The sequence below is a fragment of the Biomphalaria glabrata genome, chromosome 15 (assembly GCF_947242115.1).
Source record: "Biomphalaria glabrata chromosome 15, xgBioGlab47.1, whole genome shotgun sequence".
Classification (NCBI taxonomy): Eukaryota; Metazoa; Mollusca; class Gastropoda; family Planorbidae; genus Biomphalaria; species Biomphalaria glabrata.
The window spans coordinates 2,927,964-2,952,028 of record NC_074725.1 but is presented as its reverse complement, the minus strand read 5'-3'; the positions used below and the strand labels follow the sequence as shown (position 1 = coordinate 2,952,028).

Below are 24,065 nucleotides of genomic sequence, written 5' to 3'. Positions count from 1 at the left end.
GATACCAGCGTTGATTCCTCCAGAATGTTATAAATAATTACGGAGAGAAAGAGTTAATTGTGACGCGTTTGGATCTGAAAAACGAAATGCGCTATTGAAGATTTCATTTCACCAGATTTTATAGCATGCTAAAAACAACAAGGTTTGCCGTTACCTTTTTTTGTATTTGTAAGCGAACACTTTTTATTTGTTTTTAATATTAAATATCCTGACACGATTTTCAGTATCACTTTTAAGTTTGGAGATCTTAATGTGACAGACGGACGGCAGACGGACAGCCAGACCACACAAATATAATAGCGTCTCCATTTTTTTTGTTTTAATTTTGGGGGGAGGGGGGCGCCGTTTAAGGGACTTAAGTGTTCAAATGCTGCTTTTAAAAGTGGTAGTGACTATTTACATTTTTTAGTTAGAGAGGTGGGAAGAGAAGAAAAGGGAAGGGGGCTTTGGCCAGCAGCCCGGGGGGCAGAGATGTATGTGTTCGCTAGGGGAGGCGGACAACACCACAAGCATTTAGAATACCGGAAGCCATAAAACTAAGTGCTATAGGCTTGAGTAGGGCGCCACTAAGAAATAAATACTCGAGACTTTCTTCCTCTTGGTCATAGAAAACATACACTTTCTTCCACTGCCCATCCCCCCTCCCCCTTTTTTTTTTAACAGTCGATTGTGTTTACCTGCACAAAGGACATACACTGGCAGTAGTGTCTATAACATCATTTCAGTTCTATCACGTGATTTGGAAAGGAGGATAGGAGTGTACACTTGTTAGAAGGCTATGAATACCCATCCCCCCAACCCGAAACGCTCGAATCTGCAAAAATCACCAAAACCGCCCGGGGCACTCAGGAACTCACTTTCCAAAACAGTTCAGGGCAGGCAACCCTGTTACAACGTCACATCAGGGAGAGAAGAATTAGGCCGAGCTAAAGTCTTGTGCAGTGGTTCTCAAACTTTTTTTTGTCTCGTTGGTCCCTTGCTGGTCGTCGTAGACCCCTGAGGTCTATATAGACCACTTTGGGAATCACCGGTCTAGTGTTTCATATTTACTTGTTGTACCACAGAGTCTAGTGCAGTGGTTCCCAACCTTTTTTTGTCTCGTAGACCCCTTGGAAGTCGTCGTAGACCCCTAGGGGGTCCATGTAGACCAGTCTGGGAATCACTGGTTTAACATTTTATATTTACTTGTTGTACCACAGAGACTAATGTTTTACGTCTATTTGTGTGTGTGCCTAATTTAGTCTTGTGTGCGTGCCTAATTTAGTCTTGTGTGTGTGCCTAATTTAGTCTTGTGTGTGTGCCTAATTTAGTCTTTTGTGTGTGCCTAATTTAGTCTTGTGTGTGTGCCTAATTTAGTCTTGTGTGTGTGCCTAATTTAGTCTTGTGTGTGTGCCTAATTTAGTCATGGGTGTGTGCTTAATTTAGTTTTGTGTGTGTGCCTAATTTAGTCTTGGGTGAGTGCCTAATTTAGTCATGTGTGTGTGCCTAATTTAGTCTTGTGTGTGTGTCTAATTTAGTCTTGTGTGTGTGTTCCTAATTTAGTCTTGTGTGTGTGTCTAATTTAGTCTTGTGTGTGTGCCTAATTTAGTCATGGGCGTGTGCTTAATTTAGTTTTGTGTGTGTGCCTAATTTAGTCATGTGTGTGTGCCTAATTTAGTCTTGTGTGTGTGCCTAATTTAGTCTTGTGTGTGTGCCTAATTTAGTCTTGTGTGTGTGCCTAATTTAGTCTTGTGTGTGTGTCTAATTTAGTCTTGTGTGTGTGTGCCTAATTTAGTCTTGTGTGTGCCTAATTTAGTCTTGGGTGTGTGCCTAATTTAGTCTTGTGTGTGTGTGTGCCTAATTTAGTCTTGTGTGTGTGTGTGCCTAATTTAGTCTTGTGTGCGTGCCTAATTTAGTCTTGTGTGTGTGCCTAATTTAGTCTTGTGTGTGTGTGCCTAATTTAGTCTTGTGTGTGTGTCTAATTTAGTCTTGTGTGTGTGCCTAATTTAGTCATGGGCGTGTGCTTAATTTAGTTTTGTGTGTGTGCCTAATTTAGTCATGTGTGTGTGCCTAATTTAGTCTTGTGTGTGTGCCTAATTTAGTCTTGTGTGTGTGCCTAATTTAGTCTTGTGTGTGTGCCTAATTTAGTCATTTGTGTGTGCCTAATTTAGTCTTGGGTGTGTGCCTAATTTAGTCTTGTGTGTGTGTGTGCCTAATTTAGTCTTGGGTGTGTGCCTAATTTAGTCTTGTGTGTGTGCCTAATTTAGTCTTGTGTGCGTGCCTAATTTAGTCTTGTGTATGTGCCTAATTTAGTCTTGTGTGTGTGCCTAATTTAGTCTTGTGTGTGGTGAATGTTGGGAAATAGTGGATACCTAGTAGGTTTATGTAACGCCGTGTGTGCTCTTAACCTTCATGCTGCTGCTGTGTTGCTGTCTGAATAAAGTCGTCACTCGATTCTTCGTAGTCCACACATAATAAAGCCTTAGATTTGACTTTTGAAACTTACTTCTTATGTTTCAAAACTGCTGTAATGAAGCTTGGTCCTGCTATAGCTTTATTTTACTGTGAAATCTTGGTATTACTTTGAATAAAATTAAAAAAAAAAAAGATTTCTCATTAAGAAACTCAGAAATCAGTGCCGGATATGAGTATTAGGATGCCCCTGATTAGGGCTTTTGAGGAGGCGGTTACACTCTTTTGAAGACTCTTATTCAAATGAACTTAAAAAATGCTGGGGGTAGTGTCACATTTGAGAACGTATCCATTTAATATCATTTTCTTTTTTTAATAATTAGTTTATATATGTATTCCATTTTATTATTATACGAGGTCTTGGCAGACTGCAATGTCTATACTGTAGTAAATTCAGCCATAGAACTAATTATAAGTTTACTTCAAGATCGAAATGAAATTAAAATTTTATCTGATCACGTCACGCTTTCCTAAAGAAGAATAAAAAAAAAACATGCCAAATATAAAACAAATCTTTAAAAAAAAAACATATATCTTAATACTGCATGAATAGGCCTATTTTTTCTATATTAAACAAAAATTAATTAATTAACACTAATTGATTAACTAATTTTGTACAAAACGTAACAAGGGGGATAACTCCACATATGCAGTCACATATTTCAATATAGCTTTTTTTTTTCATTAGTTCGATACCAATTAAGATAATTAATTACCAATAATTAATTAACTTGTTAATATTTTTTATTAATTCATATTTTGTTGCGTACAAATGATAATTATGTTAAGTTTTAACTAGATCCGAAAATGCGTGTGGGAGAAATAACGTACACAAAAATTGTACCAGACAGACAGACAGACAGACAGACAAAGTAAGTTGATTAAAAAAAAACAATAAATGAAAACTTAGGATTTCTTTGGAATAGAAGCAGACGACATTTCAACAAAACGTTTTAAAAAGTGCGCGACTGCGCTATAGCTTCCTGCACTCTCACATTGTAAGCTCTCTGTATGATTGAGTTGCTTCGATTTAGTTGGTCACGTTGAAAGATAACATTTAACGCTAATTTAATTGTTTCGCTGATTTTCTAGTTCAACTTTTGGTCCCGATCCGATATCGGTGGATTAGCGGATGGATTACATCGCACGCGAGCAGCACAATCGCTGGATTACCTGGAGAGAATGGCTACTCGGGAGGTGTTGGTATCGCCAGGGGATTTTGTCGTGATGGTATCGATAGCAAAGATTATCTCCCTTTCGATGACAGAAACTGTTACCTCCCTTTGCTTTGTACTACGTCTCCTGTTTAAAAAAAAATCACAAAAATTTACTTAAAATTGAATTCTGTTGTAAGGTTCCGTTTTCAGAGCCTGCAATCTGTAGGGCATCTGCTTCTGTGGTCGAAGGTTAACGAGGGTGTCATGTGACCAGCACAACGGTCAACCGCCTTAACTTTCTCTAACTGATGTCCAGTACACGTTATAGTTGGACTCACTCAGAGGCATCTTTAAAAATCCTGTAGCCATGTCCTAGTCTTCATGGAGATTCGAACTAAGGCTATCGGTGTTTTCGACTCGCCACTAAGCCCCCAACAAATGAAAAGTTGTAATTGGAAAAAAAAATGTCGGTGAAAAACTTGAAAAAATATATATTTGCCTAAAATAAAAACCCAGATCGACTAATTGCCAATACGGTTTCGTCTTTTTTTATTTACCTATAAAATGCTTCCCATGACATGCATCCTCAAACAGCCGTTTACAATTAGTCCAACTCTTGGCCTTCAGGGGTCCGCTGTCACGGTTTCCATACATTTAAGCAAAATAAATAAACCAAATAAGGAAGAATATAAAAAAGCTTATATTAAGTGTAATTGCATGAATGGACCTCATTCAAACAACATTTAGCCACGTGATTCTCTATCTCTTCTATAGAAATTACGCAATACACACAGGCTGTCACGTGACAGTTTTTTTTCATTGTTTTATCAATATTATCACGTAGCTAAATGTTGTTTGTTTACGATTGGTGAATGAGGTCCATTAGTTTGAATCTGTCATGTAATTAAATTTGTAATAGATCTAGACTAACAATAATAAATTTACGAGATTAGAAATAGTTTGACCAATTGTTTTGTAAAATGTTTTACTTATTTCGGATGTTCCTTCAGAGTTGAAGATAGTTTACTTCCTAGTCCAAACCTCCCGCAGGACGACGGGGGATGGGAGCGGGAAGGGTTTGAACCCGGGGCCATCGATAAGTCTGCAAGACAGTCCAGTGCGCAAACCGCACGACCAGGCAGCCATCCAATTGTTCTTTTTAACGCAATTTCATGCTTTTAGCTTTACACAGTGTACTTGTTTGGACCAGTTGGAAAAGGGAAAGGTGGGCGGAAGAAGAGTTATCGGTGTGAACGCTACCGTGATCGCTTTTTTAAGGCATTAAAAAAAAACAAAAAAACTTGTTAAATCCTGGCTTAAGCCTCTTCGAGGGGAGGGGGACTAATTCAACTTATAACCACCAAATCTGTAAAGTACGACTTCTTTCCCTTGTTCGATACCCAAACAAAAATTACAAATAGTTAACTTATTAATAAACTTTTTTATTTATTGATTCTTGCGCCGGCAGGTACAATAAATAATTTCAACTTGATCCAAGATTTGGTGCGGGAAAAATAACGTTTACAAAATTTGTACCCGAAAAACAGACAGAATGAGTTGATATAAGCTTTGCAACGATTTTTTAACATTACAATTAATTTAACATTAATAACAGACAGTATGTAAATCCAATAACCTAATCATCTTGCGTACTTGCTGTTCACCATGGTACGGGGGGAGCAAAGTTCGGAGCTCGAAGGAAAAAGAAACGATTTTTTTTTGTTCGCCAATTAATATTTTATTCCCACCAAACAATATCAAGCCTCAATATAATTCACGCGCAGACAACTCTAGACTTTAATCACAAATGTATTTTTTCCCAAAACGTCGCGAGAGTTATGTCCCCTTGATTTATCCCCCTTGCGTAATTTGTTTGCGTTGCGAATGTGAAGAAAACTTAGATCTAAAATTTCAACCTCCCCCTTTTTTTTCTTCTTATTTGTCCACGGCTCATCTTACAGCGGACGATTTGCTTTTGTTATTATTCCACTTTATTGTATAATGTATCGTCTGATAGGAAGGAAGAGGGGTTAGCGGTTGGGGGGCCGGGGCGAACCGTAAGAGCCCAGGGCAGTAGACAGATATGCTTCGCTGGAGCGCAGTAAAAATGGCTATAAAAATCTGTGTATGCCATGTAAAAAAAAAAAAAAGGAAAGGTTTAATGCTAGATTAAGAAACGGACTCACAAACCAGGGAATCGAATGTCATACATTATTTGATTGACTGCTTGCATCATAGATGCGCTTAGGCTGGGAATTGGAAAATATGGTCAGATGTGTCATCGGCAATAAAAAAAAGTGGCCACGGATTAAAATAAAAATGGAAGCGCTCATTTCGGATTAAAATAAATTGTGTCTGTCCTTTTAGAATTAAATTTATCAGGAGAGTTTATTTAGAATTAAAATAATAGGGATGTCAATAGAGAGCTGTGATTAAACTGATACAATGTCCATTTAGGGTTAAACGGATACAATGTTCATATAGGATCAAACTGATACAATGTATATATATGATTTAACTGATACAATGTCCATATAGGGTGAAAGTAATACAATGTCCATATATGATTTAACTAATGCAATGTCCATATAGAGTTAAACTGATACAGTGTCCATGTACTATTAAACTGGTACCATGTCCATGTGGCTGAGTGGTTAAGCGCTTGGCTTCCGAACCTAGTGTCCTGAGTTCAAATCTCGATAATAGACTGGGATTTTGAATTTCGTTTTTTTTTTCTGATGGGTACCTAACATTAGTTGGGGAAAAGTTGTTTTGGCCACACAACACATTAACCGTTGGCCAAAGAAACACATGACCTTAACATCATCTGCCCTGTAGATCACATGATCCTGAAAGAGAACTTTAGTGACACAACGTCCCTAAATGATTAAGATTATGCAACCTCTCTAGGCTGTGTATTGGTACAGTGACTTTTTTTTTATATATCGAAGTTTAAACAAGTGTTTTGTACAATTTGAATGTCTTCGTAATAACACCGCCGTCTGCCCACGACATAAGAAAGTGGGGGAAGTGAATGATTCTCCTCCTTCTTCCGTTCGCTACCCACCGGCCAGTGTTGCCTCTGATAATGGAACCTGACGCCCGCACACCTTAGATCTATTTCTGTCTCAAGGGAGCCAATTCTTCACAATTTGCTTCTATATTAAATTACTATTTTTAATATAAATTAGACAACTGTATTTTTATCCCGCTATTTACGTTTTGTATATTTCTGAGTGTTACATTACATTTCATAAATGCGTTGAAAGGAAACCAATTTATCGATGATTAAAATAACCCAGAAAAATAAATACATATTTTTATTCTTCAGTTTCGAGACTTCAGCATGGCACCAATTAGCTTATAGCAGCAGTCCACTCTGTAATATAAAACTATAAGGAGCTCCAAGGAGGTCGAATGCCAAAGAGGGAGAGAGAGAGAGGGAAGGGTCAGCCTTGTAATCCGAAAGAAAATCCTTGTGGTCAGCAATAAATAAGCTAGCCCCATCACCACATCTCCCCCTGTCCCGTCCGACGAACAATGGATACTTGGGATTCCAGACTGACCGGGACAACAAGACCAACATGGCGTTTGGTCGAGCCCACATCATTGATTGGACATTACAGGGGGGGGCGCTCTAGTCAATCAATCACTCCCCTCCGACCGCCCCCACCGGTGGCCGAAACGAAAGTGGTGGACAACGAAAAGGAAGAGTAAAAGAAACAGAAGCGTGATGGAGGCAGGGGCGAGTCTAGGAGGTGACACATTTGGCAGGTTCGCGTGGAATTCGATACGTTTTGCAACGTCGGCCTAGTGTCTATGTGCGTGGGTATATGTGTGTGTGTGAGCGAGAGAAAGAAAGAGAGAGACAAATAATACGCCAGAGAGAAAGAGGTAGAGATAAATAAAGAGATAGAGAGAGCGAAAGAGAAAAAAAAAGGATAGAGAAAAAGAAAGAGAGAGGGGAAAAAAAGAGAGAGAGAGAAAAAGAGTAAGAAAGTGAAAGAAGGAGAGAAAGAGAAAGACAAATAATACGCCAGAGAGAAGGAGATAGAGAGAGATAAATAAAGAAAGAGAGAAAGAGTGAGAGAAAAAAAAAGAAAAAAAGGAAAGTGAGAAAGAAAGAGACAAAGGAAGAGAGAGAGAAAGAGAGAGAAAGAAAGAGAAAGAGAGGTAGAGAGAGATAAATAAAGAGATAGAGAGATAGAAAGAAAGAAAGGGAAAAGGAAAGATCTTATCTTATATAAAACAGACGTTACTTCAAAAAAGAAGATGATTACGTCGATAGAAAGAAAGAGAAAGGAAGAAAGATTAAGAGATGGAAAGAACGAAACAAAGAACGAAACAAAGAGAAAAAAAAAAGAAAGAGAAAGACACGGAGAGGTACAGAAAAATGAAAAAAGAATGGCTGACAGGATTTGAGATACAGATGTGTATTTATGTTTGAAAAGTCTCTTAGGATCTATAACTTATGATGGCGTGTACATTGGTTAGGTAGCACCACATCTGTATATTTTCTAAGATACTTGTTTCTAACTGGGTCACAGTACTTCAGTACTCCTGACAATACGTTGTCCAGTATCTCATCTTTGCCTACCTAATCATGGGTACGCGAAGTTTTGGCGCAGACATTTTGGAGCGGGAGGTTCTGACCATAATCAATAAAACACAAAACTGTATATTGAACATATTTGCTGTTTTGTGTTTACTCTAGTATACCATAGAATGTATCATAAATATCATATACATTTCCCGGTTTTAATAATGATGACTGTCTCATGGATAGGGCTACCAGGCACAAACACACTCCAGAGGAGGACAAAAAGGAAGACAAAATCTTACAAAGGAAGGCGCGCGCACACACACACACACATACGCGCGCACGCACACACACATACACACACACGCACACACACACACACACACAAAACAAAAAAAGTCAAAATAAACTTTAAAAACAAAATGTAGGATGACACTGTATTAAATGGATCATTACAGACAATCAAAGACTGTAGAACTATATAGACCAGTGATGCCCAAAATACGGCCCGCGGGCCAGATCCGGCCCGCGACCTGGTTCCATCCGGCCCGCCGAAAAGTCGACATAAAGTGAAGAAATGTATCTTTACCTACACTATGGCACTCACTTTTTATCTGATTGGTTGCTATCATGTCATTTGTTCTTTTATGAAATGGGACTCTGTATGTAAAATCTACCAGAAAAAGTGAACTTCTCTTTTTTTTTTTTTTTTTTTTGAAACATGATAATAAGCTTACATATTTGTTTTATACAGCTATTTAAAAAACACACCATAAAGTCGACATTATGAAACAAATATTCCTGCATTCTTGTTAAAAAAAAAGGGATAAACTTCAAATGTGCTATAGATGAATGTAAGTACTAGATACACTGGTTTCTAATCAAATAGTTTCAGGTCAATTTCTTTTCTTTTTTTACTTTTTGTGGCCCGCGACGCGAGTGTCGGAAATAAAATGGCCCGCAGGTCGAATTACGTTGGGCATCACTGATATAGACTATATTTAGTAGTGTATTTCTCGGACACAACATCCGGCCCAGTAGTACATTAGCACAGACGTACTTTGTGGAACTTCATGAATGACATTTTTTTGTGTTCGTATTGCACATTGTGAGAAAATTGCCTCTCACTGAAGGGAGTATTTTCTTCTTTTGCCCACTGCATGTTAATAAGCAAAGACGTCTTTTCAACTTATGCCTTGGAATTCAAATTAAACACCTGTAGATGTTGGTGTACTTGGAGAAACTGGTTGAACATCTTTGAACAAACAAACACCTGTTCAAGAAGGGGGTTGTCAAATCAAATAGCCATCTTTCTGTTGCCTATTGGTGAGTGCAATTAATCCAGAAGATATGAAGGAATCAATCCAATTCATGGATGATATCGATCAATAGTTTTGACATTGTCACACTTTAAACCGATGCCTGTCGGACGGAGAACACGACCCCAATGATTGTACAACATTTCGGCTCCCTATACGGCCGCATGTTGGAGAAATCACGTGTACAAACTTTTTACCAGACAGAGTGAGTCGATAATAAGCTTTGTGAAAAATACACATCGTTCTTCACATTAAAAAGATATCTTATAATTTAATCACGTTCCTTTGAAACAGCGGTTCTCAAACTGTGGTCGGCTTTGCCCAGGGGGTCCGCGAGATGACCGCAGGGGTCCGCAGATGAAGACGAAAAGTTGCATAGAAATAAATTAATTTCTTCACTAAAAGCCAGCTTAATTAACCAACTCGCCCGTCACTATTGTTTAATATGTCTATTACGTACTATGATGAACTGAAAGATTTGAATACATTCTTCACTTGGATATTTCCGACTGGGTATTGAACCCTTTTGCCTGTGGACCAACTCCAATCCCTATCACAGATGAATCTATACTACTAATGCGCAGCTTATTGAAATGTCTACTAAAATAGTTTCCAATTTTATATCCTGCATTATATGTCACTGTGAAGAAGCTGTTGACTGCTTTTTTGGTACAACATGGCAGTGGAGTAGCTAGAGTAAATGACGCCCAGTGCGGCAGTTTCTCACGATGCCCCCCCCCCCCCTTCTTTTCCAACGAAATAAAACAGCAAAAATGACGGGTTTTTTTTCGAACTAATTTGTATTAATTGTTAAGGTATTGCCATTTCCCCCCATCAATTGCCCAAATTAGTCGCAAATTAATTCTTGATCAAATTAAGTTTGAACTAATTTCGCTACCATAAATGTAGCACTTTCCGCCAGAAATATTCGGATAAAAACAATATTTAGAACTGAATCATCTAGCTCAGTGATGCCCAAAGTACGGCCCTCGGGCCTGATCCGGCCCGCGACGTGATTCCCTCCGGCCCGCTGAAATGTTGGCACAAAGTGTAGAAAATCCCTCTTTTTTTTCAAAAATTAGAAAGTGTAAAAATGTATCTTTATTTACGTTAGGCGCTGAGAGCGCTCGATTTTTCTCCTGATTGATTGGTTCCATGACATTTAACATTTGTGCGTTTATGAAATAGGTATCTGAGTGTAGAATGTACGTTTTGTACCAAGAGAAGTGACACGGTTCTTTCCCTTTTTGTGAAACATGATAAAAAACAACAACATATAGACGAAATTATGAAACAAATATAACGGCATTCTTGGTTTGAGCCGCGAATAAAAGATTGTTACTAAGCCTAGAAATTGGAAGATTGATGGGAATATTTACCCAAAAAGAGACAAGAAAATGATCCAGCTGTAAAGCTAGCTACAATGATGCTCATATTCTAAGTAGAGGAATGATCGAAGCCCAATGTTGCTCATATTCTAAGTAGAGGAATGAAGCCCAATGTTGCTCATATTCTAAGTAGAGGAATGAAGCCCAATGTTGCTCATATTCTAAGTAGAGGAATGAAGCCCAATGTTGCTCATATTCTAAGTAGAGGAATGAAGCCCAATGTTGCTCATATTCTAAGTAGAGGAATGAAGCCCAATGTTGCTCATATTCTAAGTAGAGGAATGAAGCCCAATGTTGCTCATATTCTAAGTAGAGGAATGAAGCCCAATGTTGCTCATATTCTAAGTAGAGGAATGAAGCCCAATGATGCTCATATTCTAAGTAGAGGAATGAAGCCCAATGTTGCTCATATTCTAAGTAGAGGAATGAAGCCCAATGCTGCTCATATTCTAAGTAGAGGAATGAAGCCCAATGTTGCTCATATTCTAAGTAGAGGAATGAAGCCCAATGTTGCTCATATTCTAAGTAGAGGAATGAAGCCATCTTCTGACGCGGGAAAAAAAGATAAATTTCAAATATCCCATTAATTTATGAAGCACAGGATCTACGGGTTTCAGGTCAATATCGTTTTGTGGGCCTACGTTTTTTGTTCATGTGGCCCGCGTCTGTAAATCTAAACCAGTGATGCCCAACCTAATTTGACCTGCGGGCCATTTTAATTTCCGACACTCTTGTCGCGGGCCACATGAAGAAAATGTACAAAAGCAAAATTAATTTGACCTGAAACAATTTTGTTAGAAACTTGTGAATCTATTACAATAATTAATGGAATTGTGGGCATTGTAGGTAACGTTACCAACCAGTCATTTTCTTGTCTCTTTTTGGGTAAATATTCCCATCGATCCTCAAATCTCTAGGCGTAGTTTAACACTCTTTTATTCGCAGCTCAAACCAAGAATGTTATATTTGTTTTATAATCCGTTTATATGTAGTTCTTTTTTACAACAACCACAGTTTTTTTTCTTATAAAAATATGTAGTCTTATAAGTTCACTTTTCCTGGTATGATTCAAAATTCAGAATCCACTTTTAGTTTCTTTGGGTCTCCCATTTTATAAAAAAATAAAATGGAGGTGAGGAATTTTCTACATTTTGTTCCGACGTTTTGGCGGGCCGGATCAAACCACGTATTTTGGGCATCACTGGTTTAGAAAGATCGGGCATCATATTTTAGAAGTCAAACTTGAAGGCGGAAAGCTTGTTGTCAGCCTAATAAAAAAATAGCCCACCTTAGCGAGCTGGTGGTTTATAAGTCTTCGAAACTACAAGAGACTGAATATGGTATCAGAACTCTGCCTTCATCACTGTTTTTTTTCTGATGCCTACACCTTAGGTGGGTGGGTATTCTGGGTGTTAATGTTTATGATGAATAAATAATGGAATGCCTTACATATACCCATATTATCGCGATTTGTAATTGTATCATTTTAAAAGTAAAATTAATATTCAGAATTATACATATCTCTTTTAAGTTTAATCCGATCTCTTCAAAATACTTTGTTCTGCACATTTTTTTTTTAGTATTTTGTTCTCTTTTAAGGCACAAGGATTCCTATGATGATAAAGCTAAAATTGATTAGCCCAAATTCTGAGGTTTCCTTAAAAAAAAAACGTGAACTTACGTAAGTGTCTCATGTGTTGTTGACAATGTCATCTCTTCAGTACTGAATAAACAATAAACATGTAAAAAAAAACGGGACTTCATTGGGGAAAAAATGGTCGAAAGACATACTGCTAGAAAGCATAATTAATCCTAGATTATATCTAGTCCTCCAGACTCCTCATGAGCTCACTGCATTTCTGCCTCAGTCTTGGGCTGACGACAAGCTAACATCTGGAAACCGGTACCGGTCTGTCCACTTGTAGTTTCTCTACTAGTGATTTGTGGAAAGCGGTCATAGTAAAAGAGTTCCTTTGGACCTTTCAGCCTGTATACAATGGCGTGGGACTTAATGATTGTACAGGAACAGTTTTTATGTTAATTAGCCCACTTTATATATATATATATATAAAGGGTGACTGCCTGGTCGTGCGGTTTGCGCGCTGGACTGTCGTTCAGATTTATCGACGGTCGAGGGTTCAAACCCTGCCCGCTCCTATCCCCCGTCGTCCTGCGGGAGGTTTGGACCAGGAAGTAAACTATCTTCAACTCTGAAGGAACATCCGAAACATGTAAAACATATATATATATAAAATAATAATTTGCAAATCCACTTTGTAATAAACCGATTTTTTACACGTTAGAAAGTATTATACTAGTCTCTAGTAGATATTTTCAATGTTAATATAGTAAACCCTTTTATAGGTAGGGATTCCCTTTTCCAATAAAATTGTATTACTTCCAGAGCCGCCATTCTGTCTATCTATCAACTAGGTGTTAACGCAAGTATCTGAATGAATGGGTAGATGAAACAAAAAGGGGGAGAGGGGGGAGTATAGGTAGAGGAGGGCGCTATAGAGGGTTATTTTGTTTTGTTTGACATGTTTTCGGTTGTTCCTTCAGAGTTGAAGACAGTTTACTTCCTAGTCCAAACCTCCCAACGACGGGGGATGGGAGCGGGCAGGGTTTGAACCCTGGACCATCGATAAATCCATACGACAGTCCAGCGCGCAAACCGCACGACCAGGCAGCCAGGCAGCCATAACGGCATGATGGAATAGGTTAATGTTAATGTTAACATGTAGATTAAACATCTGGGCCTCATCAAAGAACGATAAGCACATAAGGGTAAGGGGGGCAAACAAGACTACATGACAGAGTTAACGCACATAGTGAAAGTAAAATGGTGGCCTCTAGTTAAGTCAGGGTCCATTTAAATTGTTCAGCTAGCTTGTTGTAATATGCCAATGTTTTTTTTTTTTAAGTCTTATTTTTATCACATTTCGAATTGTGATAAATGTGATAAATGTGTCAAAATCGACACTAGCAGCTGGGAAGAGGTGGCACTGGACAGATCCACATGGAGAGAGAGCATAAAGGAAGGGTCACGGATTGCAGATGTCATACACAACAGAAGCAGAGAGAAAGGTGAAAATGCAACGGCGCCTGGTGATTACATATGCCCAACCTGTGATCGCAACTGTGTATCAAGGATTGGCCTCTTTAGTCACACAAGAAGTTGCAAAGGGAAAAGATCGTCTCTCGAGACGTAAAATGCCACAGAATTTTATCACATACTGGCCTCGTGATGTAAAAAATGAACCAAGAAACTCGGGTTAGGCTTTATCTCGTGTTGCCATGGCAATAAAAAGTTTTGGAAATAAAAACAGCTAAAGTTCAAACATTACAATACCCGGTGTGTACTTTAAATGGGTATTAAAAGTATGTTACTATCCAGTGAACGATTTGTTAGTGAGCCATTTGTGGTGTGAACCATTGGTCAGTGAATAAATTGTCGATGAATATGTCGGGTGAACGTTTGGCGAACGAAATGTCTAGTGAACGAATTGTCTTGAAAGATTTGTCGGTGAAAGATTTATTCATATTCTCCTGAGGACTTCGTTCTTTCATGCACTGATATGAGGCAGTTGTCTGTCTTGTGTGTTGGTGTAATATATGTATATATATATATATATATATAAATGTACTCCATAGTCAGAAGAGGTCTGCATATATGTCCAAACTTCAGCTCTTTGTTCATTTTAACTGTCCTAAGAGTTGACTTGAAGACTTTTGGAAGTTGTGCATGTAATTGATGGCTCGTATCCTAAGACTCTCAGGTTAGAAGCGAGGCCGAAGGCTGATCACACCGGATACAATCCCCCATATTTCTTCTCTTTGGCACATCATCCGTGCAGGTTTCAGCCATTGAAAAAGACCCGTTGAAGAACGTTGTGTGTTGTGGCATTCTTCCATCCCCGCCAGTGCAATGAACTCGGTCGTTAGGCATGTGTTTTGCCGAACTATTGGCCCAATCGACCATATTAAGGCTGATCAAGTACAGCCCGGGAACTTCAGCACATGATATCTCCATAATGGTGCTGACCAGGCTTCACAAGCCCCCAGAAGCCTCTATCACAGTTTGTCGTTGACTGGTTGATGCTCTGGAACATTGTCTCGCTGGAATTACTCCAAGATTTTCTTTTCTTTTATATAGATACTCCACTTTGAAACTCAGTGCTGGCGTTCACAGCTCCCTTTCTACTGTCTGCGATAAGCAAAGAAACTATCTTAATAATTGTGAATCAAATTTTTTTTTCTCCTGTGTATTGTAAAACATTCAGTCAGGATGACTGCACCCTCGGAACTTGGGAAGTCTTCATCACATTGTTTTGTTGTCTTGTGTGCAGAGGCGTAGCTAGGGTGGGGGAGGGAGGGGGGGAGTGTTTTTATCAGGGTGGCATCGTCTCAAATGATTCTACAGCTTAGGTAGTGTGAAAGTGTCATTACATAAACTTTGTTACATACAAGGCACATTTGGCAATGTAAGTCCGACAAGAGAAAGGCCAAATTTTACAAACGATTAACACTACTGTCCACATTTTATATTTAGATTCGGTCATGCTAAATATTAGTTACCGGTACATCAAAATAAGCTACCGGGTATTTAAATAAGGTATTAACATTTACAATATATTTTTACATTAATAATAGCATTCAAATGTAAAGGATTACCTATAACAAGTTATAGATAATTTATATTCGTATGGGATAATTGGTAATTTCATTAATGAGAATTTAAAATTAAAATCACGAGTTTCTGAAATGAGATCCACTCTCGTGGACCCCCATTTGCATGTCATAGACCCACAATTCTTTTTTTCACTTTCGTAGACCCCTTGGAAGCCTTCGTAGACCCCTGAGGGTCTATACAGACCAGTGACCACTTTGGGAATCACTGAACTTAGTCCTAATACATGTAAGGGGAAATAACAGAGGTAAATAGAGCTCTCTTTCAGTGACCAGTATCCTGACGATTTATCTCTCCTTACCGCTTTTAGAATTTTTGGAGCCTTTCAAAAGTAGGGGAGACAATAAACTATAATGAGTTACAGAAATAAAGACACAATTGTTTCCCTGGATTTTACATGTTCCTTAGTCTATTTGTCGTGTGAGTCCGTCGTTCCCTAGTCTATTTGTCGTGTGAGTCCGTCGTTCCCTAGTCTATTTGTCGTGTGAGTCCGTCGTTCCCTAGTCTATTTGTTGTGTGAGTCCGTCGTTCCCTAGTCTATTTGTCGTGTGAGTCCGTCGTTCCCTAGTCTATTTGTTGTGTGAGTCCGTCGTTCCCTAGTCTATTTGTTGTGTGAGTCCGTCGTTCCGTAGTCAATTTGTTATGTGAGTCCGTCGATAAAGACAAATTAAAAAAAAATAATAAAAAACAAAAAAAAAAAGTAAAATAAAAACAAGTTAAAAATTAAAAAAATATCTTCTTTTTTTCTTTTCTAAATTAGATGTAATTATATTTTACATCCTGTTCTGTATACTCTTTACACTAATGACATAAGAAATAAGAAGCATATATGACCCAGTTAAACTCATTACATTGTACCATGGTCGGTCGTATTTCAGGAAACAAAACTCTGTATCGAAGCACAATAGAAAAGTTTACAAACTGATGCACTGACAAATTTCTAGAGCTTAATGTCACAAAAAAACTTAAGAACTAATAATAGATTTCAGAAAGAAAAAAACAGATGATACACGAGCTCCAAATAAAGACTACATCGATACAACAAGTGAAGTCTTATAAATATCTAGGCGTCATCATAGATAACAAGCTCTCATGGGAAGATCACCTTGGAACTCTGGCAAAGAAAACAGCTTAGCGACTATTTTCTCTATACAAACTTGATAGCTTTAAACTAAACAAGAAGATCTTGGATAATTTTTCACTGCGCGACTATACAAAATCTGATAACATACGGAATAACTTGTTGGCAAGGCAACGCTTCATCTAAACTGTTGCGACGTCTAGAAAACATCATAAAAAGGGCATCAAAAATCACACGCACAACATTACCATATTTGAATGAACTTTATGAACAGAAATGTCTAAGAAAAATCGAAAAAATCTTGGAAAACAACGGCCACTCGCTCCATCAGAACTACGTCAGGTCGTCGCGAAGTGGGCGACTACTGTCAATCAAGACAAGAACAGAGCGGTACAAAAACTCGTTCATACCTCACTCGGTTATACTATATCAACGCCAGCCGATGATTAGGAAACATGAAAAGGAATAAGATACCTATGTGTAATCGCCGAATGAACTCTTTATATTGCGTCTGTTCTAATTATGTGTATGTTTCTGTTGTGTTGTCTTTATATGAGAAACGAGTCCTTGTAATCACAACAAATTTCCATATGGATCAATAAAGCAGTCTTAGTCTTAGTCTTACAAATTATTGGCAGTGAAAATTCAACTAATATATTATGATTTGTGAGGCTCAAACGTTTAGTATGAATAATTAATAAAAGCCTGTAAAATTATATACATATCTTACTACCCAATACATGTCATTTCATAATATGATCCAATGATATTAATAAAAACACAATGTGGATATATTTATTATTGCGTCCGATTGATCATTCTGGATTACAAATGCCTTCGTTTAGACCTAGTTTAGCTAAAATTCAGTTGGACTAATTTGAATAATTAATTTAACCATAACAAGAACGAGCAACTAAAGAATAAAAATAAAGAATAAAAACTGCCTTTTCTATTTTACCATACTTGTCAGTATCTTCATTAGTGACTTCTTACATGTGTAGTGAAGTGTGACACTTCTTCAGGCTGCACCCTCCGTCCCGATTACCACGTGACCTTTTCCCCTAGTAGTTGGCTTCCTGGTGTCCACGCTTCAAAGCAAATCAACACGGACACGGTCCACTCTGCCCGGATCTGCCGGTACTTCTTGGAACTGTAGTTACTGGATCTACTTCTCCACTGCATCCAAAAAGCAATTCGCACAAGTATTAGGAAAGGCCTTTTACCCCACCTTGCGCTAACCAGTTTAGGTGTATGTGTTTTTGCAAGGCTGCAGATCTGTGGTCTGTAATAAAGAATTGGATACATTTGAAGACTACACGCCTTTGTCCTTTTTACAAAGCTATTAGCTTAGCTTATCTACTCTGTCTTTCTATCTGTCTGTCCGTCTGTCTGTCTGGTAAAAAGTATTAAAATGATGTTTCTCCCATTTCCATTCTCCGATCATATTGAGAATTGGCACAATTATTCATTGTACCTGACAAGACAGGAACCAATTTGAAAAAATAAAACCAATTAATTATTGGTGATTATTTATTTCTGTTTGATATCGAAGTAAGGGGAATAAATGCTACTTAATGAGAGATGTGGATGTATATATGGATTTAATTCCAAGAGCTCATTTTGACATTTCCCACTCTCGGATCGAGCTGAAATCTAATACAACTAGTCATCAATCAAACACATCAATAAATTAACACATCAATCAATCAACACATTAATCAATCAATCAATCAAAAAATTAACCAACCAATTGACTAAATTAGTAAATAATGGTGATAAAAAAAAGCAAAATATTTTACTGTAAATGCAATTTCAGGAGTAAATCAGCAGACCGCGGGAAATCTGTTATACGTTCTAAAATGGATTAATTTAATAATTTACGCCTAGAATTAGCGCGAGTCCTATGAAAGTGCGGGCCCTCTGCGGTCGCATAGGTTGCAATAGCCTAAGGCCGGCCCTGCAAAATAGCGGCGTATGCTACGCTGTGGGTCGACTATTTTTTATTTTGCTTGTTCGCATAATGTAAACTCTGTAGGTAGTTCTATCATACAATAAGCCTTTCAATGAATGCAGATGTAATTAAATTCTTACGCATTTGATCATCTTTATGACAGAAGTGAGCATCCCGTGATAGCTCAGTTGGTAGAGCGGAGGACTGTAGTGGTATCTAGATGAAGTCATCCTTAGGTCGCTGGTTCGAATCCGGCTCGCGGGAATAATTTTTTAATTATATTTTTATATAAAAAATATATAATGAACATGTATACTGTTAAAAATGTATTCACAGTAGAAAATATAGTTTTCCTTTAAATTTTTTCAACTTTTTATTTTATCTACATTTGTTCTATTTTGACACAAAAAAAAGGCAACATTTTATTTGAAAGAGCTAAAATCTCTCAATTTCAATTCATTATTATTAAAAACCGCCCTTACGCCTCACATTCATCATCATCTGACCTTTGACTTTCGACGTAGGGGTGCTGTGACAGTCGACGTAACGAAATCCCGCCACTTTTCTCGTTGAAGGTTAATGTAGTGATGTTCGATGTCTTCTTTTGTGTACTGAATAATGGCAGATGTTTTTTCTTTTCTGAAAGTAGACATGAGATAGGAGAAAGTTCTCGATACAAAATAAAATATATTATTTATATGTGGGAAGCGTGGCCGATAGACTTGGCTACCTATGAAGGGGGATCGAGGCTCAACACCCGACTCGAGCAGAGCTGTGTTTACTTAGCGGATTTAACTATAACGCATATACCCGCTTCAATCTTCTATTGCACATATAAGATAAGAATAAGATAAGACTTCTTCTATATCGACTAATAACGAGCTAAATGACTGCATTCCATATGCTAGGACAAATTTGTACAAATACTCCTTCTTCTCTAGTGCTATTAGAGCATGGAATGGGTTGCCTGAGCTAGCCAGGAAAACCAATGACTTGGCAGAATTTAAGTCATTGGTTAACATGCATGACTGAATGCATGACGCGTATGACGTAATCATCATCTTTTTTGAAGTAACGTCTGTATTATATAAGATAAGATAAGGTTTCTGTATACTTTTTTAATATAATAATTATAGCTTTTATATAGCGCTACTTTCATGCTTATAGCATGCTCAGAGCGCTATGGTCCAATCTTATTTGTGGACCAGTGGGGGAAGGGGGTATCTAGGAGAAAGTTTTTCCGTGCTGCCTTTAGGCGCTCAGTAAACAACTCTACTGAGTCAGGTGTCGAGCCTCGAGTCCTTTTTATAGGTAGCCAAGTCAAGCCAATTTTAAGCGTACTTAGCCTCTCGACCACTGTTATTTAGTACCGTAACTCATTGATCATGTTTTCCCTTTTCTCTGCCTGTATCTCTTCCCACTGCCTGGTTATGTTCCACGTAGGAAGGCATTTGTAATTACTAAAGATCTTTTGACAAGGTTGACAATTAGCGAATAGTTCTATATACAGTCATGGTCTAGAACAGTGATGCCCAACCTAATTCAACCTGCGGGCCAATTTAATTTCCAACTCTCGTGTCACGGGCAACTTGACAGAAACGGTACAAAAACCAATTTTAATAGAAACCCGTGGATCTATTACTTACTCTACTTAGACTAATTAAGGGGATATCTGAAAAATAACTTATTTTTACGCGTCTGAAAATGGCTTCATTTCTCTATGTAAAATGTGAGCAAAATTATAGCTAGCTAGCTAACGACTCATTTTCTTGTCTCTTTTTGGTAAATATTCCCATCGATCCTCCAATTTCTAGGCGTGGTTTAAAAATCTTTTTTTATATTCGCGCATTTGTTTTATAACGCCATTTGTATGTTGTTTTAGAAAAAAAAAAGCCACACTCTCTTCTTTACAAATAAAAGATGTTAGCTTATCATGTTCAAAAAAAAAAAAAAGATACATCCACTTTTCTTGGTAGATTCTAAATTATACTTGTAATTTCTTCCCCTCTCCCATTTCCAAAATGTACAAATGTTAAAGGTCATAATGCCAAACCATCAGAGGGCCTTGACGTAACATTTTTCAACATTTTTTTTGAGGTGGGGGGGGGGGGACGAAGGGTGATTTTCTATTTCTATTCTCGATTTTGTGCCGACGTTTCGGCGGGCCGGATGGAGCCGGATTTGGCCCTCGGGCCGTATTTTGGGCATCACTGGTCTAGAACAAAAGGATAACTTTCTTCTTCGCATAAACTGAACTATATATCAGAATAAAAAAAAATTCGCTATTTAAAACGACATTCCATTGACTGCACTGACATTGTTAGATGAACAGATCCGTCGCTAAAATAAACCCAATAAGCGTTACCTTCTGCATTTGTACGTCGTGACATTAAAGTTCAAGATTCATATCTCCATTGTTTTTCTCCCATCCCAGTGTCTACACACATAACCCAGACTTAAGTTTTTTAAAACTGAGGACTCGCGTCTTTGTGCCGGCCTACTGAAGATCGATTGTAGTTATGTAGATTTTTAAAGCAGGTATTGCTTACGTATAGATATGGATTGCTTAACAGAAAATTAAGCTTATCCTGTGCAGAATTTGTCTGGTTCAACAATAGGCCTTTAAATCAAAAGTGTATAACATACAATATTAAAAGTGTTCAATGTGCAGTATCAAAAGTGTTCAATAACATACAATCTAAAAAGTCCAAAGGCTCTATATGTATGACTTCCTAGTCAGGTAGTCAGCGATTTGGCTTTTCTTTTGATAGTCCAGGGTTTGAACCTTATCAGCTGTCATCCTCTGACGTGTTGCAGTTGGTTTGGGCTATGACAAAGCTTATATCAACTCACTTTGTGTGTCTGTCTCTAAGTCTGTCTGGCCAAAAAGTTTCTACACGTTATTTCTCCTACACCCAATCTTGAATCAAGCTGAAATTTAACACAATTATTTGTTTTACCTGACAACACAAGAATCAATTAAAAAAAACAACAAACAAGTTAATTTATCATTTACAATAAATTACTTTATTTTGGTATCTCAAACAAGGGAAATTAATAGTACTTGACTGAAGTGGTGGTATAATCTGAATTAGTCCCCTTTTAAGATTGAGGTTGATTACAAATTTAATTGCATGACTGATCCAAACTAATTAATACATTTAATATAAGCTATGTTTTTTTTAAAATATATTTTGCTTGTTTTTGAAGAAGCACCCGAAACATGTCTAACAAATAATACAGAAGCATTGAAGATCTATACCACACATGTCCGTATTTCTTTATATCTGTCATAGTGTATTCGACTACTGTGAACTCTAAACCACACATGTCAGTATTTCTTTATTTCTGTCATAATGTATTCGACTACTCTGAACTCGTTTACAAGTTTTTTTCAGGAACTGTTTACTTCCGGCAAGTGTAAAACAGAAGGGGAAGTAATGCCAAATAAATGTATGTATAATATAAGATAGAGAGTAGGGGGTAGGGTGGGTAACAAGTTAGTAACTACGGTAGAACAATCGCCTATTACTGTATCGCAAGCACTCACATAAAGTGTAAAACTGGTCAGTACTTAAATGACCCATTTGTTACCTAATAGAAAAATACTTAAACAGTTACACAACGCAAACGTGTTTATACAATCAAATCTAGATCTAGGGGGAAATAGCTAACGTTGGAAAAACTGCATACTGCATCGTATACTGCCCCGGTAATACATATAGCCTGCACAGAATCAGCTCGAATCAGAGAGACACGCACACGTGACACAAATTTAACAAAACCGGTTTTATACGCTACATCAAAACTAGGACAAACATAAAGCAAAGTATTATGCAGTTCTCGTAGACTCCCCCACCCCCCCTTTTTCGTTGTGCTCTATCTAACGCCCCCTCCTCCTTTTGTTATGTTCTGTGATCCCTGTAGTAACACACCCACACACACACAGACATTGTATTCCTGTTGGGTAGTCTCTCCCCGAGGTACGTGTTTCACATTGTTTGCTTTAGTGTCCAAAAGTAAATACATGTTTTTTTAATAAGTGATACGTTTCCATTTATAGTTTGAAAACATTTTTAGAGTTATCGCGCCTGATGGTAAGTAGATAACAATGATCACCTTGTATTGTTCAATCATATGGTTGTCTTGTGCTTATTTATTATTGGGTATGTTGTGTATAGGCACTATTGCACCCTGTGTGCTTTCAGCAATATTGTTGCAACTTACGCTAGAGCAGTAGGCCTGTATAGAGATTGGTTCAAATCCTAACTGGTGGAAAAGTTACAGATGGACAGAATAGGCTTGATAAAAAGGTTACAGTAGAGATGACAATACGCTAGAATAAAAGTGTCTTTGCTACTATGGTAACGGAGGGACACTGCTAGAATAAAGGTCTCTCTATTACAATGGAGGGACACTGCTAGAATAAAGGTCTCTCTATTACAATGGAGGGACACTGCTAGAATAAAGGTCTCTCTATTACAATGGAGGGACACTGCTAGAATAAAGGTCTCTCTATTACAATGGAGGGACACTGCTAGAATAAAGGTCTCTCTATTACAATGGAGGGACACTGCTAGAATAAAGGTCTCTCTATTACAATGGAGGGACACTGCTAGAATAAAGGTCTCTCTATTACAATGGAGGGACACTGCTAGAATAAAGGTCTCTCTATTACAATGGAGGGACACTGCTAGAATAAAGGTCTCTCTATTACAATGGAGGGACACTGCTAGAATAAAGGTCTCTCTATTACAATGGAGGGACACTGCTAGAATAAAGGTCTCTCTATTACAATGGAGGGACACTGCTAGAATAAAGGTCTCTCTATTACAATGGAGGGACACTGCTAGAATAAAGGTCTCTCTATTACAATGGAGGGACACTGCTAGAATAAAGGTCTCTCTATTACAATGGAGGGACACTGCTAGAATAAAGGTCTCTCTATTACAATGGAGGGACACTGCTAGAATAAAGGTCTCTCTATTACAATGGAGGGACACTGCTAGAATAAAGGTCTCTCTATTACAATGGAGGGACACTGCTAGAATAAAGGTCTCTCTATTACAATGGAGGGACACTGCTAGAATAAAGGTCTCTCTATTACAATGGAGGGACACTGCTAGAATAAAGGTCTCTCTATTACAATGGAGGGACACTGCTAGAATAAAGGTCTCTCTATTACAATGGAGGGACACTGCTAGAATAAAGGTCTCTCTATTACAATGGAGGGACACTGCTAGAATAAAGGTCTCTCTATTACAATGGAGGGACACTGCTAGAATAAAGGTCTCTCTATTACAATGGAGGGACACTGCTAGAATAAAGGTCTCTCTATTACAATGGAGGGACACTGCTAGAATAAAGGTCTCTCTATTACAATGGAGGGACACTGCTAGAATAAAGGTCTCTCTATTACAATGGAGGGACACTGCTAGAATAAAGGTCTCTCTATTACAATGGTGGGACACTGCTAGAATAAAGGTCT

At 37.9% G+C, this 24,065-nt stretch overlaps 2 protein-coding genes and 1 non-coding gene across 3 annotated transcripts in view; all 3 read left to right on the top strand.

Moving 5' to 3' along the window:
- The first annotated feature begins 10,956 nt into the window (after positions 1 to 10,956).
- LOC129923162 (uncharacterized) lies at positions 10,957 to 11,442 on the top strand. The gene has a single exon (XM_056013026.1). The coding sequence runs from the start codon at positions 10,957 to 10,959 to the stop codon at positions 11,440 to 11,442; it is 486 nt and encodes a 161-aa protein (XP_055869001.1).
- Positions 11,443 to 18,750: 7,308 nt separating this feature from the next.
- On the top strand, positions 18,751 to 18,841 carry Trnay-gua (transfer RNA tyrosine (anticodon GUA)). The gene is given in 2 exon segments: positions 18,751 to 18,787; positions 18,806 to 18,841. It is a non-coding gene; the product is annotated as a tRNA-Tyr (tRNA).
- A 3,740-nt stretch (positions 18,842 to 22,581) lies between these two features.
- Positions 22,582 to 24,065, top strand: part of LOC106073191 (filamin-A-like) — a 64,578-nt gene continuing 63,094 nt past the window's right edge. Inside the window, exon 1 of the mRNA XM_056012307.1 lies at positions 22,582 to 22,674. The gene's annotated coding sequence lies outside the window, so the exon portion shown is untranslated. The remainder of the gene's footprint in view (positions 22,675 to 24,065) is intronic.

What these genes read in the sequence shown, in the direction of transcription:
- LOC129923162 (XM_056013026.1), top strand. Translation starts at nt 10,957, where the DNA reads ATGAAGCCCAATGTTGCTCATATTCTAAGTAGAGGAATGAAGCCCAAT.